Raw genomic sequence first — 18,695 nt, forward strand, 5'->3', positions numbered from 1 at the left:
TTAGAACCTGGATTTGAAGTCCTTTCCAATCAGGGGAAAGCTTTGATAGGTCGATAAGGCAACTTCATGACTTTTGATTAGTTTTGTGGACGTTTTCCTTACTGTTCTTCAGGATGAATGGTTGAGGCAAGTACATCTACATGCTTTTCTTTTTATTTCAAATAGATTGATAATAAGTATAAGTATGATGGTTTTGAAGTCACTCATGAATATTGTGTTTGCTTATTTTTAGTATCTTATTATTGATTGCTGTTTTGAATTAGAAGTTGATACTATTAATATTCGAATCATAATAGGTCGCACGCCTAACTAAGTTAATTATTATGTGATGTTTGATTGTTGAGTTTGAGTTGTCGAGTTGTTATGTTGGATTCCGACTTTGATTAGTCTGTCTTGTTTGTGGCTATTTCATCTTTTGTTATTGATGGTTGGATTATTATGTTTGATGCAAATATATTTACACGGTAGTAATTACCCGCTAAATATTTGGTAATATATGTCGATCATGTCTAAGAATATGGAATATGGTTGGCTTGCTGATTTGTTTTAATTGGATGCTAGGTTGGTCTGTTATGTGAAGTGCTATGAAATATAAAGATTTTATATATATTATGTTGTGTAACTCTTTTTATTTGGATGTAAAAGATTAGTTTGTAGGTGATACTTTGCAGGTGTTTGATTCTTAACCACGTGGAGAGTGAAGTTGGGATATTATTCGGGTTAGAACTTGGACACTTTGTTTTTGTTTTATATTTGTTAGTTATCACCCGTTTTTTACTTATTGTAATGGTTTCATTTTGTAAACCGGTTACTTGATTGTTCTTGCACTTGTCGAGACAGTTAAGAGCATTCCAAATGCAAGCTACTATTTTTCACCTCCACGTAGGCAGTATTTCCCCTCTTTTCCACCATTTTAGTGAAAAACAAGGTGAGGCTGCCTAATGCAAAAGTGAAAAATAATCTCGGACGGGATGTTGGATTCCGTCTGGATGTAAAAATCGAAAAAATGCTCCGGACAAAATGAAACATCATGTCTGAAGTATAAAAAAAATTGAAAAAAAGTCGAAAAAACACACGAGACGGAATGTTTCATTCCGTCCAAAAAAAAAAAAATTAAATCAAAAAGAAAAAACACACGAGATGGAATCCAACATCCCGTCCGAAGTTCACAACTCAGCCACTATCTCGATTGAAGGCTTCACCCTCGTTTTGACTTAGGAAAATAGTCACCTTGGTATTAACCTTTGCATTAAGCAAAGATTTTGAACCACAAAGAGGTGAATAAAGTCACAAACCCCCCATATCCACCTGTATTGGGAATACTCTAAGTAGTTGGGTTCTCCGACTCATTATATCCTCGGCTGGTTAGCTAGGATACATATATTGTAGTGTTTCTTTCTCGCCATATGTGAGTTATTTTGAAATGTTGAAGTTAATTTGTCCATCTAAGTGTTATGTCCTATGGTAGAAAATTAGATCCAAAGGCCCTGACAGTAGCAACCGAATCTGATTCTACCCAGACTAACATCCATCCTCAAGTGATAGAATGTTCTACTCCTTCAAGATTTGTTAGACATTTAGTCTGTAACTGTTATCCGCTCTAGTGGATCTTCAATATGTGAGCTTGAACTGATTTTCATGATCTCTGTAACTTACCCCTAATCTAGTTGGACCTGGGTTACCCAAAGCAACTCCATCATTGTTAATCTTGACCGTACCTGGTTCAAGAGGTAGCCTTAGTTTTTTATGTACCTAGTTTAGCTATATTGAGATTACCCCAGCCTAGCTCCTTCTCTGCAGATGTAAAAAAAATTATTTTTAAGGATGCTAGTGGTAAACTTTATGAAAGAAATGGAAGCTAAAGGGAGAGTTTGATATCACGACAGATAAGGAGTTGTTCTATATGAACTTTACCTGTCCAGAAGATCGGCAAATGATATTAGATGAAGGACCAGTTTTTATTACAGGGAGAGTGTTTGTGATAAAGCCATGGACAGTAAAGGTCAATAACTACAGGAATAAGGAAAATACAATTCCTATATGGGTGAAGTTGATGGACGTACCAAAGGAGATGCGGACTCTCGATGGATTGTCACATTTGGCTAGTTTGGTAGGTGGAATACCAAAGTTTATGGATGATGCTACTGCCAAGCGGAAAAGATTGTCTTTTGCTTGGTTTTGTATTGAGTTTCCAGTTAACCACGAGTACAAGGATACCATAAAAATCAAGGTGGGGGATCGAGAAATTGATATACCGCTGGAGTATCCATGGAAGCCTCAATCTTGTGAAAGGTGTAATCGTTTTGGGCACACTACTCAGCAATGTGGTATTAAGGCAACGAGGGCATGACCACGAAGGGAAAATGGACAGCCAAATGATGGTGGAGGGACCAGTAGGGTGTGGGTACGAAGGCAGAACGGACAAACATACAGAACAAGAGTACACAGAGAAGGGAGTTGACAAATGGAAACAGAGAGTGAATAGTATAGGGAACAAGAAGGAGAAAACAGCAATGAGCAGATGGCAGATGGAGGAGCAGCACCTCTTGCCCTTATGGTTGCTATAAACAATGAGAGTTTAACTACTGCTACGAGATCGAGTTGTGGTGAACAGGAGCAGAGAGACTCAGACCATCAGTGTCAAAATGAGGAATGTCATCAAGGAACCAAAAATAGTATTCAACTAGTATCACCTGGTAGAGTTGAATGTACCTATCAAGAACAAACAGACAACTCAGATGACCTAACACTGGGAGTAGTGCAACCCCCTATACAGCAAGGCAGGCATGTACATCCTGAAACTAGGTTATTTACTGCTGAGAGGAATATCTTTGAGGAATTGGCTGATATGGAGGAGGATATCTTTCGGATGCTGAACCAGAACTGTTCAGTGATATGCAGTCCACTCCTATCCCATTAAGAATGGCTCCAGAAAGTAGTGTAGTCCAAACAAGAGCTCAGAAGAAAAGAAACACAGAACAGCATACATCTTTTGGGAAGAAAGGTAAGGGAAGGTCCAAAGGGTGTGGAAAGAGGCAGGGCCATTAAACTAATCCTTTATCAATGATCAGGGTGTGTAGTTGGAATATAAGGGGGTTGAATGATCACACGAAAGCAAAAAATTTAAATAAGTTTATCTTGGAAAATAAGATTAGTTGCATGGGTTTTTTGGAAACAAAAGTGAAGATGGAGAAGTATAGCACTATAGCAAATATGGTTTGCCCCTCATGGGCAATCATACATAATTATTCGAGTGATAAACATGGCAGAATATTGATTGCATGGGATACGAGCATTTTGGATGTACAAAGAGAAGTAGAAGGGGACCAATTTTTACACTGCAAGGTTCATAGTCTGCATGGGTTCAATTTTTTCTTAACCGTTATTTATGCAAGTAATAAGAGTCATGAGAGGCTCATTTTGTGGGATGAGCTGAAGTTGATGAGTGTTGGAACTCAAGGACCTTGGTGTGTGATGGGAGACTTTAACAATGTGCTTTTTTCACATGAAAGAGCGGGAGATAGGGCTGTTCACCCAAGGGAGACTCTTCCTTTCGCAAATTGTCTAAATATAGCAGGGCTGTTTGATCATGCAACAACTGGATGCTTTTACACATGGAACAGCGGTGGAGATAAAACAAGTGGTCAAAGATTGATAGATGTCTTGTTAATGCGTCTTGGACATCCACTCCATTAGCAACTAAGGTGTAGGTATTAACCCAAGGGCTCTCTGATCATTGCCCGTTGGTTCTGACCTTTTTGGAAACTTTTAGAAGAAACCCTCCTTTTCGATTCAGTAATGTTTGGACATTGAAACGGGATTTTGTGCCTACTGTAAGAGCATGCTGGGAAATAGCTGATCATGGGAGTCCTCCATTCATGTTAACAAGTAAGCTCAAAAGTTTGGAAGGTGTGCTGAAAGGGTGGGCAAGATCTGTCTGTAATGATACCCAAAGAATGGTTGCGGATACAAGAAGTGAACTGAAAGAGATTCAAGAAAGGCTTAATAATAACCCTTTAGACCTTACTCATAGTGCACAAGAGTTTACTATAAGGGAAAAGCTATGTCACCTACTCAAGATGGAGGAAGCTGAATGGTACTACAAAACAGATATTGATTGGTTAAGCTTTGAGGATAAGTGCAGTGCATTTTTCTTCAATACTCTGAAGGAAAAACATATCAGAAAGAATGTATGGAGTGTCACAGATGCGCAAGGAACCAGAAGAGAAGGTAAAGAACCAGTGGCTGAAGCTTTTCTGAAATATTATAAAGAGTTATTTGGGGTGTCATCATCAGCCTTTTGTGCCACTGAGTTTCTGAATATTATACATGTTGCTGAGGTAAATCATGGTACAAGTCAGTCATTAGCTTCCCCTATAAGTGACATGGAGATCAAAGAAGCATTGTTTGCGATGGGCGATAACAAGGCACCAGGACTAGATGGATTTAATGCTTGCTTTTTCAAGAAAAGCTGGGATGTTATTGGCAATGATTTTACTAGAGCTATTAAGTATATTTTTAGCCATAAGTAGCTCTCAGGAGGTATTAACTCTACATTTCTATGTCTCATTCCGAAGATGAAAAATGCCTCGCATATTGCTTCCTTTAGGCCTATCGCGTGTTGTATTATTGTCTATAAATATGTCTCAAAAGTACTAACAAATAGAATGAATGGTTGCATTTCAGCTTTGGTCTCAAGCCCCCAATCTGCCTTTATTCCTAGACGATCAATTCAGGACAATCTTTTGATGGACCATGAACTACTGCGAGGGTACTCAAGGAAGAATAGGCAGAAAAGATGTGCAATAAAGTTGGACATTCAGAAAGCTTATGATTCTGTTTCTTGGCAAGCTCTAGAAGCAATTCTACACAAGTTCAAGTTTTCACTCTTATTCATAGAATGGCTTCAGATGTTCTATGCTTCGCCTTACTTCTCGGTGATGGTAAATGAGACTCCTGAAGGATACTTTCAAGGGAAGAGAGGGCTAAGACAGGGAGACCCTGTGTCCCCGTATATTTTCGTGCTGGTCATGGAAATTCTGAGTGCTCTACTTCTTCAAGGATTACAGTCTAAAAGAATATCAACCCATTCAAAGTGCAAAAAGCTGGAGATATCTCACTTATGTTTTGCTAATGATGTGCTCCTGTTTTGTAAAGGTAACATGGATTCTATTATGGCTGTGAAGGATATCTTGCATTCTTTCTCTAAAGCTACAAGACTTCAGCTCAGTAATGCAAAGACAGCTCTTCTAACTGGAAGTATGACTGAAGTGGAACGGTTAGAACTAGCAGAAGCCATGAACATCTCTCTTGTAACTCCACCAGTCACTTACTTGGGGCTGCCACTTACGGCTACAAGATTAGGGATAAAAGAATGTTTACCACTCATAGAGAAGATCACCGAAAGAATTTCAAACTGGAAAAATAAGGATTTGAATAGAGTGGGTAGAGTGCAACTTGTGAAGTCAGTGCTTTCATCATTTCAGACTTATTGGGCAACAACTTTTGTTCTCCTGAGAGCAGTGCTTGATAAAGTAGCAAAATTGTGTAACAGATTCATCTGGGCAGGACCGAGTATGGAAAAGAAAATGCACCATGCGAGCCACTCTACTCTCAGACTTGACAAAGAACAAGGAGGACTTGGATTGGTGGATCCTCGAGTTTGGAATCAAGCTGCATATTGTGTCTTAGTGGTGAAATTGGCCCAAAAAACTGATTGTTTATGGGTTAGGTGGTCTTGGGAACACCACATCAAGAAGAAGCATTTTTGGACCATGAAAGTTCCTCAGGACTGTTCATGGGTGTGGCGAGGGATCCTTAAGAACAGAGAAAATGCTTGAAAGTATGTCAAATTTAGCATAGTGAATGGCAATGGAACTAGTTTCTGGCACGACCCATGGTGTTCAGGCCCTCTCATTTTAAATCCTGATGCAAAGTTACTCCTTGCTGATGTAATACCAATGGATGTGTTAGTCAGTTCAGTGATTGTAAATAGGGAGTGGGCACGGAATATCATCTATCTACCTGTATGTGAGGTAAAGATGTGGATCATGAACACAGAGACAAACTTGTACATTTCGGAGGACCAAGTCATTTGGACCACATCGAGTTCAGGGATGTTTTCTGTGTCCTCTGCTTATGCAGTCTTAAAGAATGTCAGAAGTAAAGTAAAATGGTACAAGATTGTCTGGGGAAAGCTATCAGTACCTAAGCATTCCTTCACCTTATGGCAATTATTCTCTAGATCGCTACCTACCCAAAACAGATTAATGGCGAAAAAAGTGATTGGGTATTCGCGATGTTGTCTCTGTGATTTACATGAGGAAAATTCTGCACATCTTTTCTTTGAGTGTTCTTTTTCTAAACTGGTGTGGAGTAGTTTCAAAGAAGCGATGGGGTTACCAGGAAGAGTTCAGAATTCACATGAAGAATGGTATTACATCATGCGAATTTGTAGGCCAAATTCTATGGCCTCTGAAGTGTTGAGAGCACTAACCTGTGCTGCAGTGCAAGCCATTTGGAATGAGAGGAATTGGAGGTTAAAGAGGAAGCGGTTCTTCAGTGCAGATTCAGTAAGCATGAAGGCATTAAACAACATGAAAGTGTACCTGGGGAAATCATTGGAAGCAGTAAAGGACGATGTTGCTATTCTAACTGTCTTGACAAAGCTAGGTATCAGTGTTACTTTCAAGCAGAGAGAGGATCAGTGGGTCAAGTGGAAGAAACTTGAAACTGCCATTCCTGTCCTAAACACAGATGGATCACTCCAACAGGACAAAACAAGATATGGAGGGGCATTAAGAGATCACAATGGAGAGGTTCTCATGGCGTTCTGTGGGAATTCTACAAGACACTCAATCTTACATGAAGAATTACTTGGGGTGCTAAAAGGCCTCGAAGGAATGACCAAAATGAACATGAAGGAGCTGTTAGTGCAGTCTGACTCACTTAGAGTGATACAGATCTTGAACAAGCGGGAAGCTCCACCTTGGTATTGCAAGAATCTAGTAGCTCAGATTGGGTGAGAACGAGCAAAATTTGAAGAGGTTCAGTTTCAATATGTGTTTAGAGAAGGTAATCAAGTTGCGGATTACTTGTCAAGAATTAGTAGTACTTGTAGTACTCATAGTACAGACTGTTGTAACCAATGCATGTACTTTATCTCCCTCATGGATAAAAAAAACTTAGTGAATTGATTAAAGGGGATAAAGAAGGAAAGATGTACTTGAGACTTTGTCATTAATAAAAGGTTGGGATCCCCTTAACCCCTAGTTGTTGGAAAAAAAACTTTATAAAAGCAATGTAATTAACTAGTTTTTTTTTTTATTATTAATGAAAGGTGTAGGGGACCTCGTTAAAAACCCGCTTGCTAATCAAATAATAATAATAATAATAATAATAATAGAGAATGTTGGGAATGTGCTGGATCTTGTAATGGTTATCTCATTTAATGTTGAGATCAAAGTAGTCGTTGCGAACGGTCTGAGATATATGACACGCTATGAGACATGCTGGATGTAATCAGGCCCTTCGATAGTACTTTGTGGAGCAATACACCAGTACTAATTCGTAATTAACACCAATAATTAATATTTTAATTCGTAATAACACCGTAATAATTGAGTCATAGTAATAATAATTAACCATTATGTGATGGTCATCATAGATGGTTGTCGAGGCCTAAATCATGATCCTAATCAAAGCCTACTTCACTAACCAAATGCTACATCCTATGGTCCAAACACCTTCTCAACATTTCATGTTGCTTGTGACATGGTTAATCCAGGGATTTCAAGGGTTTGTGCAATTTGTTAAACTAAATCAGTACTATGGGATCTATCTAAAAATCACCCAAAAGTCAACAATTGTTGTTGGGTTTCTAAACTGTTGGGCTAGCCCATAAACTGTTGGCCATGGTACTGCACAATCGGCTGGATTTTTTGGGTGGGCAGTTGGGCTTTTTTTGTCTGGCTTTTTTCATAGTAATTGAGTCATAGTAATACCGAAGACGCGTATCTGTGCCGTACGGGGGGGGGGGGTGGATGGCGTCGGGGGAATCAAAGGCGCGCACGTATATGTGCCGTACGGTGGTGGATGCGTGCGGTTCATGGTGGTGTTATGTTGCATTTACGGTTGCACCGAAGGCGTGGTGAGCTGATTAGTGTCGTACGTTAAAATATCGAGTGGCGGGGTAGCGCCGCAGGCACATCTAGACCTTGCGGGCCGTAGGCATGGACATACCCTAGTTAATCAATATGCTACGTCTACTTCCATACAATTCTAGTGGCACCCTTGCTCATAAAAGCACCACATGGGAATATCTCTTCTTCAAATCGGGTGTATTTTAGATCAAACACCACAAACCCTGTTTTGTAAGTACCTCTCACTACCATTCTATCTAAACCCCACACCCATCAACTTTCTTGTTCGCGCCCTTGCCACCAACAATTAATGCACATCGTATCAACCATACTTTACTGTTCTTCCCTATTTTGTAAACATGTTAACATTATGCACCTGTAATTGTGGAGTGTATGTGTTGGTAATGATTACTCTCACAGCAGACTTGGGGAATCAAATCAAACAAGGACGGCATCAACAATCAACAATATGGATCAATCTGCTCTCATTATATCATGATAGCCACTTCTCTCTAGCACTCTCATCTATTTCTCAAAATTACCACTCTCAAGCTCTCATTACAAACTAAGAGAAACAAGGGCTGGTTTTTAAGAGAGAAACCACTCTAACATTTTGAAGATCTTCATAGTTCCGAAGCAGACATGGTTCTTGTAAGGAAAAGTAAGGAGAGTGATGTTTCTTAACTTGTTCAGATATGCATATGCCATATGTTGTTACATATTAGGATTAAATCACCTCAAATTGCATATTTGTTACTTAGTTCAAATCACTAGCTGTTTTATATGGAGGTTGTTTTCTATTGTAGGTGCACAACACCACCGACCACCCAGAGTACCTAGTAACAACTATAATATTTATGAACGGGTCAATTTGGTGCAATCAGAGTTGGAGATTCTAAAACTAGATGTGAAAGATATCAAAAGGGCTTTCAAATTGGCACTAGCGGAACTCAAGGACAGTGTTACAACACTAAGTAGCCTGTTTAATGAATGGAAGAAACCCATACTGAAAGATATAAACGAAGGCATTGAGATAATTGATGTAGAGAGCTACAAACGAGATGTCTTTAAGACACCTCCCCTTGTGAGAAGATGCAATATGTTCCCTTCACCGGACACTCCTTTTGCAAAGAGGAAGATAATAACAGAGGTAATTGTGTGGTTTGCTATTATTTCTCTACTTAGATTAACTTTCATATTCATGACTTGTAAACATAGATTATCATATTAAAATTTATACCACATAAAATATCATATTCATAACTGATTTCATAGTACTTAACACGCCTTAATATGTCACATAGTAATGAGTTCCCTATGTATTTTTACCTTAATATATAACACCTACTGATTATAATTTATTTGCTTTCTAGATTGAATCGGACAACAATGTTGAAGATTATCCATTTAAAGATGTAAAGGCAGACTGGGTACAACCTCACATACTGCTAACAGTGGAGGAAGCAATTGTATTCCATTCAATATACTCACCTTATGGAAAAGCCGGGTAAACGGTGTTGGCTTTTGTACATTCTTTATTTCAGTAGAACTTCATCCAACCCATATGGAATTTCTTTTCTTTGGTATAGGGACTTCATCGTGGACTTCAACAGATGGTCGAAGAACATATCCACATTTAAGTGCTTACTTGGGAACGACAGAGTATCTAGCTTCTCATGTTACGATCGTATTTTGTTGTGATGTTCTGAAATTAGAAACTACTAATGCTTTTGGGATTACAAAATAATTTAATTACCTTGCTACTTGTTATATTTGGTGTAGGGGTTGGTCTTTGCTTGGTGCGCATACCTGAGCGCGGAGCAAAACAGCAAGCCTACGAACAACAATAGGCATTATTACTACCCAATGCTAATGGGTGCGAGTCAGGTATGAAGCACAAATGGTTTTGTTCTATAATAAAAGGCTAACATAATGATGTACCTTTTGAGTATCCAATGTTGTTTTTTGTAGGATAAAAGCAAAAATGAGATGCAGCTAACTTCTGCAGCTCGTGCAATTCACTTGGACAATGATATTAGTGAATATCGAAGGGTAAGATGATTCTACAATGACTCATGGTTTTATAAGGCAATTCCTAACTTTGGTAGAAAGTTCCACCTTGAACTACTTTTGATTTTGGTTGTGTAGTTGTTTGTGCCCGTCATTGACGGTAATCATTGGTGGCTATATGTCTTTGATCCTAGTGCTCGCAAAGTTGTGATATTGGACTCTCTTGTGAGTAAAGCATCCTACATTTATGGAGGGACAGAGTCGATGAAGTCTATGGTTTGTTTTGTAACTTCAAGTATTTTTGTAATCATTTGAGAATATCTCACAGTCCACGCTTCATGTTTTCAAACTATAACTGACTTTTGTGTTTTCTTAGGTTACGAAAATGCACTACACTTTGTCTGTGATTGGAGATTTCAATGCCAAAAATTGTGGTGTGAAAGACTGGGTTATTGAGAAATGCAAAGATCTGCCACAACAGTACAATGGGTATATAACTTATCTTATGGCCCTAACTTATAGTTTAAAATTTGAGTTTAGTGCAATCTTTGAAAGTATAGTAAGTACATATCGTTATATGTATAGCTTCGAATGTGGGGTGTTCATGATGAAATTCATGTTGCTTTGGGACGGGGAAAAGTTGGTACATTGGTTTGATCAGGTAACTATCTCACACAATCTAGTATGTTTCTCATCGTCCAATTATTATCTATAGTTTGGTTACAATAAATCTTCATTTTGACTAACCATGCGGATTTGTATTTGAACTTGCAGGAGGATATGCCTTATTTCCGACAACACATTGATGTCTCAACGGTAATGTCGAAACTAAACAAATTGTGCCCATAGATGATATGGAGAACGTATGCTTTGAGAAGTTTGCACGACTTTTTTGTTGCCTCAATAGTTTGGAGACGTTGAAACTCGAAGACCTAAGCTTTTTGTGAATCTTGTAATTAGCTTTAACACAACATCTCTATCGTAGTGTTTTTCTATTTGGCATTGCCTCAACCAAATTGACGTTGGAACTCGAAGACCTAAGCTTTTTGTGAATCTTATAATTAGTCTTAACACAACATCTCTAACATAGTGTTGTTCTTTTGGAAACTTATTGTGATATATGGAATGTAAGTTGACTTGTGGTGGTTTGTTTTGTTTATGATGGGATATAATGCTATTATTTCTCTACTTATATTAACTTTCATATTCATAACTTATGAATGATTTTATAGTCTGATCTAGGGGTGGGCAATGGGCCGGGTCGGGCTAGCCCGGCCCTAAACATTTAAAGCCCCCGGATATTAGGGCGGGGGTCGGCCCTAAAAAGTCAACATAGGGCGGCCGGCCCGCCCTAAAGTCAGCATAGGGCCGGGTCGGGCCGGGTCACAAGTCTAAATCTCAAGCCCTGACCCTGACCCTAGCCCTCTTTAAGGGCTTTAGGGTCGGGCTTTAGGGCCGGGCCTATATATTTTCTTTTTTTTTACTACATCAGTTTTAAAACTCATTTATATTACAAAAATGTACAATAATCTACAAACTCAAAGTCCAACCAATCTAGTAATAATCCTGTATAAGTCCAAAAATTTAAAATGCACATCCACAATCTAATGAACTGAAGTACATCGAGAGTTCGGAATTTGTTCTTCCTTGTACTCAAACCTCACTAAAATTACATTTAACATTGAAATACATAGACAAATAATTATATTATCATTTTAAAGGAAGAAGTAATAGATATAAAGAAGAAACATAATAGTTTTGGTTAAGGGTCATGGAAGTTGTTAAACTATTTGTAATATCATAAATTATTTCTATAATAGATTCAAACAAATATAATATTACCTTTCTTCTAATTTAAAAGTGATTCAAGCTTTGTATATGGAAATGAAAATATTGGCTTTTGAACAAGTGATGGAGAAAGGTTTGAGATTATAAATGTCATTTTTCTGACAAAGGGTGTTTTTTGGTTTCTATGTTACAAATGTCTGCTCTGTATTTTGCTTTAATGGTGTGGAAGGAAACCTTTAGTTTTAGACTTGGCTTGGATGTGAATAAAAATATAATTTATAAGAAATAAGTGAGAAAAGAAATTGAGAATAATAAGTTATGGACTTTGACTTGATGATCAAAGGAATAAAGTCTTATTTTTATTAGGCTAGTGCTCATTGTTCTTCATGGTCGCTAAGTTGACAAGTTTTTGTTATATAAAACAAGTTATTGGAAGTACCCTTGGGTGTAAGTGATAAATTACAAAGGACAATGTTATTTTAATTGAAAATATTTAACAAAGAGTTTGACAATTATAGTATGTGTATTTATAGTGAAAGTATGAAACAGGGCCGGTTAGGGCTTGGTTAGGGCTTAGTTAGGGTCGGGCCTATGTTTTAGAATCTTAGCCCTAGCCCTGCCCTAGAAAGCATTAGGGCCGGGCCGGCCCGGCCCTAAACTCTGTGAGGGCTTTAGTTGTGAGGGCTTTATAGGGCTTAGGGTCGGGTCGGTCAGGGCCGGGTTAGGGTCGTTAGGGCCAAATTCCCACCCCTAGTCTGATCTATTCATGGTTTGTTGGTTGGGATATTCACAGAGTGTCAAATTGACAATTATACCACATAAAGTGTCATATTCATAACTAATTTCATAGTACTTAACACGCCTGAATATGTCACATAGAGTATCATATTGAAAATTATACCACATAAAGTGTCATATTCAGAACTGATTTCATAATACTAAACACGCCTGAATATGTCACATAGAGTATCATATTGCAAATTATACCACATAAAGTGTCATATTCATAACTGATTTCATAGTACTGAACACGCCTGAATATGTCACATATAGTATCATATTGCAAATTATACCACATAAAGTGTCATATTCATAACTGATTTCATAGTACTGAACACGCATAAATATGTCACATAGAGTATCATATTGAAAATTATATCACAATAAGTGTAATATTCAAAACTGATTTCATAGTAGTAAACACACCTCAATATGTCACATAGAGTGTCATATTGAAAAGTAAAGCACATGAAGTGTGATATTGTCAGAACTGCTTTCAACCATCATATCATCATTCCAAAAATAAAATGAAGTCAAATTAATAGACGCCATTTAAAAAGGAAAAGGAAACAAGCCAAGTTTTTTATTTCATAAAACAACTCATAAGCTAATACAACTAGTCCATTCTTCAAACAAGCAGCTCATGCAAATACAACTACGATACTTAACTAACATAACTAAAACAAGACCAACTCAAGCCCTAAATCTAACAAAATCTAGATACTTTATTCCAATGTCATCACAGTCAAATCCATAGCATCCTCAGTTGTAAGCCCCCAGTTAATCTCATCAACATTCGTTTGCTTTTCGGGAGTGTTGCTTCTATTATGCTTTCCAGCAGTATGGTTCATCGGTTAGTAATTTGTACACTAACTCCCCCCTGAAATCAGTCATCGCGTTTTGGTGTAATTTTGGGAAGTGATCAATGGAACGTGCCTTCCACTCCATGAATTTGCACACAAATAGTCCGCAGTCCACCTTAAAGCTCAAACAAAAGAAGTATTAAATCTTGTGTCACATTTCTAGTGTTAGACTAACTTTATCACAAAAGAACTAGGCTAGAAGTACTTACGAATCTGGTCATTGCTGAGGATACTTTCCATTCTTATGCGCAATGTGCTCATTTAAAATTGTATAGACACGTTCCTTCTGTGTTGCCATTTCAAATTGATAGAAGATATTACAAATATCATCAGTCAAAAATACTCTAACAAATCCTACAAATTAAAATCGACAACAAAAAAGTTTCACATGCAAGTGCACAAACTCAAGTTTAGTAACTCACTATTTTTGTGGCATTCCTGTAGGGAACGGATGTGAGGGGATATCTTGTGTTCATTGAATCAAAGTGTGTCCATACGTCATCCATCATGTTATAATGTAGGAGCGTCCAATGGTATCCCCCATTTTCTTTGACTGTTTTGCTACTATTTATAGGAAATAATAGATTCTGAACATTTTCGTGAAGTTGATGCAGTGGATCAATCAATAACACTTTCTCAAGGTGTTTTGCAAAAATCACAGCAGTCTATCAAAAAATATTAATAATAACCTAATAAGAATATGTAATCAATATACCAATACCAATAGTATGCAACATTGTGCATTATATAACCCTAGGTTTCGAACATACGCAAGTCATAGTGTCAAAGTAATGGCTAAATGCTCTATTCTGAGGGTTACGACCAGGATAAATTATCTTCTCTATCTCTCGAGGATACCAATTTAATACCTGCATAGTGCATCCCAGAAGTAAGTCAATTTTAATCGATGATATATGAGAAAAAATTGTGTGCATAGCTTACCTGGCCATTAATAAATCTATTAAGCGCCAATTCTTCCAGATGTTTATCGTGTACTTGAATTGTGTCTCCATCCCAAGCGACGGTGCTACAATGAAACACATACATTACGTACACCAGTTAATACACTAACATATACATCTCGGTGATGGCAAATTCAATTGTCATTGCAAATACATACGACTATGCATTCTTTACAGTCAAATGAACTTGGCATCATAAAAGGCTTTCAGATTAACTTAGATTTTACATACTTTACATGTGCAGACTTGAAAAACCTCCCAACCACTAGCTGCTTTCAAGAATTAAGACATTGAAACACTGTTGAAGATTCTACTGAAAGTAGCTTTTCACCAAGATTTGTTGTAGTCGGACAGTCGTCTATACATATTACCGTAACCAGTTTTTGTTTTCCCTCTCTCGCATTCTTCTTCTTCACTTTTTGTGTAGGCTTTCTCATCCTTTTTCTTTTGATTTACAACCATTGATCCCAACTCCGGTTGTAGCTCCTCTTGGTTGGCTTCATTTGTTAGCATCACATCTACTGGGACAGACGGTGCCAATGGCAATGCTTGCATATCATTATCTCTAAAAGGTGACATCTCATTTTCAGCCTCCACCCCAGACTCCTTCTTGGAGTCCCCATAATTAGCATCCTCCTCACTCTCTTTCTTACCCTCTTCCTCATCCTTCTTTGTACTTATAAATTGAGAGCATCTACACCAACAACTTTCAATTTATTCTTCTCTTTCTTTTAATTTGGCCTTCAAGGCTTCATTCTCTACCCGCAGGCTTTGATTTCCTTCTTCCAACTTAATACACCTTCCCCTTAAATCCTCTTCTATTGGAATCGGATCACTTGTCAACGTAACAAGCTCCACTTCCTTAAATTTGATTTCAACGGTCACCTGAAAACACCGATAATAACTTCACACAGTAAGAATGCAATGTCAAGTGTTCATTTGACACTGAAAATAGGGGATTTGTCTAGGAAAAAATTACATTGGAAAAAACTACTGTCGAATGCATTTGACATTGGAAATGATCAGTGTCAAGTTAATTTGACATGGGAAAGAAGCTGAACTTCACAAGTGATAAAAAAATCAAATCAATATCAAATGAACTTGACATTGCAACAGAGTTCCGGACAGTGAAAACTACTTTCATAATTGGAATGAAATTCTGACGACATCGAAATTTCGAAGAAGACATCATATAGGGGGAAGGGAAATAACTTCAAATTCTAATACATTCGCTCACACACCTTGTCCATGATCAAATTTGACAAGGCCTGGGTACGAAGCGTTTTGCCGAGTGTTACAATATCCCATCTTGCGAACGAAGGTACATAATCAGCAGGTCTATTTGGCATTGCATCAACCAAATTGACGTGATCGCACAACTAGTACTAATATCAAGAGCAACCAAAAAAAAAGTTAGTAAACATGTAAAAAATTAAATTAATAATAAAATGACAAAAAAACAAGGCTAAACTAAAGTGAATTCAGATTGTAACTTACCAAAAGAAGAACTGCGCAAGATTTCACTTTTGTAGGTTCACAGTAGTACATCTTCATTCGGCACATAAAGTTTTGATGTATCACTTTTGGCCAGGATACTTCATTCATTATTTTTACACTCTCTAAGTACTTCAAAAACCACCACTGTGTTCTTGACGGTGTTGGAAAATGAAAAGTGGTGATAATGTATAATGAAACAAGTTTGATGAAGTCCTCTTCATCCTACTTGCCATTCCATGAATTCACCAGTTTATAATTAAATAGCATTTACAATCAATTCCTTGGACAAGTTCTTTTCCCCGCCAAAGTGACGAGTCACAAACCTCGTTTTACTCAACTCGTCTGCATCTACATTTGTAGTCACATGACTCCCATTCATTGGGATACCAAACACTCTAGAAACATCTTCAGCTGTTAATTTGACAAACACCTTTCCTAACTTGAATGTTTTTTCCCTTTCATCGTAAGTTTTAATAATATCCACTATGATGCTTGTTTTTTTTACCAACATTTGTTTGTCCAACAAATCATCAAAGAACACTCTAAAAATGTGACCAAATGGTGTTCTACCCATTAGATCATTGAAATCAACACCAACTTTTGACTCACAGAGTTTATTGGCAAGATAAAAAATTGGTAACAAGCTTGAGCGAAAAGGATAAGATTTCGTTTCTTTCTTATCTTCATCCACTATCTTCTCTTCCTTCTTTTTCTTGTTATCTTCATCCACTCTAAATTGATTAGCTGCTAACTGTATTTCTTATAGATTATGCATGAAAATAAGTATAAGAACCCAATTTATTCAAATCTAATCATTTAATAGCATTACATTCCTCTAAATAATCTAACCTCTAAGTAAACCATGACAAAGAAAAATTACATACTACATAAAAGTCATATGTAAACACATATCACGTGACATAATTTTTCTTCATTAATTTAAAAGCAAGAGCTGGGCATGCATCAAAATCCATAAATACTCAAAAAACTCAAATGCCTATGCTTAAAAATCCATAAATTAACAACAAGCTTAAAAGTTGTCTTTGACCTTCTCTCCCGGGCATCGCTTTTTGCTCCCCCTCCCCATTGACTCAAAATGCACATTTTCCTCATTTTTTCTCTTCTTCACTCTATCCACTGCTTTTATAGGTGTTGCTTTCGTCCTTGCTGGTTTTTTACTGTTAGTTGTTTTCTTCTTCATCTTCTGTAGTGGATTTGCAAGTTGTATACTTTTTAGGTTGTTGGAAGTTTGGAGTTTGGTTCTACCATTTAACTGTTGTCGGAAGTTTGGAGTTTGGTTCTACCATTTACCTGTTGTCGGAAGTTTGGAGTTTACTGTATTTTACTATTGATAGAGAAGAAAGAAAAAGAAAGAACAAGGCTAAATGGGGTTTGACATTCGAATTGTGGGCTTTAGGCCCAAACTATACTTTAACACACTCAGATATGATTTCTGATGCAGAACCGGAGCTTTTTGTGATAGGACTCCTCCACCTATACCAGCTACTCTGTCAGCACAGACTCGAAGCCAAAAAAAAGAATAGAAACAACAACCAACACCAAGCACAGGCAGTTTCTAGTAATAGAGGAAAACAGAGAAGCCGAGGGCAAGGAAAGAGAAAGGCTCACTGATTCTCATTATGATAAGAGTGTGTAGCTAGAATGTGCGAGGGTTAAATGACCACACAAAAGCTAGACAGCTAAATTTGTTTAGTAGAAAAAAGAATATTAGTTGTATGGGAATTTTGGAAACGAATGTGAAAAGAGAGAAATTTCTAGCTATATCTGGAATAGTTTGTCCTTCGTGGGAAAGTATGCATAACTATGCAAACGATGATAGTGGTAGAGTTTGGATTGTATGGAATCCGGAAATTATGGAGATTACTAAAGAGCTGGAGACGGCGCAATTTATTCACTGTAAGGTGTCTATCTTACAATATGATTTCCAGTTTACCTTGACAGTTATATATGCTAGTAATAACAATGCAGAGAGACTGATTCTCTGGGAGGAGCTAAAGTTTCTCAGTCATGGCATTCAAGGTCCGTGGTGTGTTATAGGGGACCTGAATAATGTTCTCTTCTCGCACGAAAGAATTGGGGATGTGGCAGTCCACCAGAGGGAAACAGCTCCACTAGCAAGTTGCTTAAATGCTTTGGGGCTTTTTGATCATACCGCAACAGGATGCTTCTATACATGGAACAATGGGGGTGAGGTTGTGAGGAAATGGTCAAAGCTAGATCGGTGTCTGGTGAACTCTTCCTGGGTTTCCTTACAGTTGGCTACAAGCATGGAATTTCTAACTCATGAGTTTTCTGACCACTGCCCAATAGTTATATCTTTTCTGAATAAAATAAGAAGTCGACCACCGTTTCGGTTTTGTAATTTTTGGCGACTTCATGAGGATTTTGCACCTACCCTTGCTCAATGTTGGAACATTCAAGACCATGGTAACCCACCGTACATGCTATCATGCAAACTGAAAGCGTTAAAGGCTGTTCTTAAGGGCTGGGCTCGCTCCTTTTGTTATGATGCCCATAGGCTTGTGGAGGAAACAAGAGAAGAGCTGAGACATCTGCAAGTGAGACTACAGGTGAACCCTCTAGATTCTTATTTATGCTGCCAAGAGAGTGCCACAAGGCGCAAACTTTGTCTT

The 18,695-nt window shown here is 37.7% G+C and overlaps 2 protein-coding genes and 1 long non-coding RNA gene across 3 annotated transcripts; all 3 read left to right on the top strand.

The window, feature by feature from the left end:
• The first annotated feature begins 3,186 nt into the window (after positions 1 to 3,186).
• On the top strand, positions 3,187 to 4,532 carry LOC147524739 (uncharacterized). Its single transcript, XM_086576185.1, has 2 exons — positions 3,187 to 3,665; positions 3,773 to 4,532. The coding sequence occupies exons 1-2, from the start codon at positions 3,187 to 3,189 to the stop codon at positions 4,530 to 4,532; spliced, it is 1,239 nt and encodes a 412-aa protein (XP_086432311.1).
• Positions 4,533 to 5,960: 1,428 nt separating this feature from the next.
• On the top strand, positions 5,961 to 7,025 carry LOC147524740 (uncharacterized). Its single transcript, XM_086576195.1, has one exon. The coding sequence runs from the start codon at positions 5,961 to 5,963 to the stop codon at positions 7,023 to 7,025; it is 1,065 nt and encodes a 354-aa protein (XP_086432321.1).
• A 2,813-nt stretch (positions 7,026 to 9,838) lies between these two features.
• Positions 9,839 to 10,344, top strand: LOC147524741 (uncharacterized). The gene is made up of 3 exons (XR_015197169.1): positions 9,839 to 10,028; positions 10,113 to 10,193; positions 10,290 to 10,344. It is a non-coding gene; the product is annotated as an uncharacterized LOC147524741 (long non-coding RNA).
• The last annotated feature ends 8,351 nt before the right edge of the window (positions 10,345 to 18,695 follow it).

This window comes from Coptis chinensis, chromosome 1, assembly GCF_015680905.1.
Source record: "Coptis chinensis isolate HL-2020 chromosome 1, ASM1568090v1, whole genome shotgun sequence".
NCBI classification, from domain to species: domain Eukaryota; kingdom Viridiplantae; phylum Streptophyta; class Magnoliopsida; order Ranunculales; family Ranunculaceae; genus Coptis; species Coptis chinensis.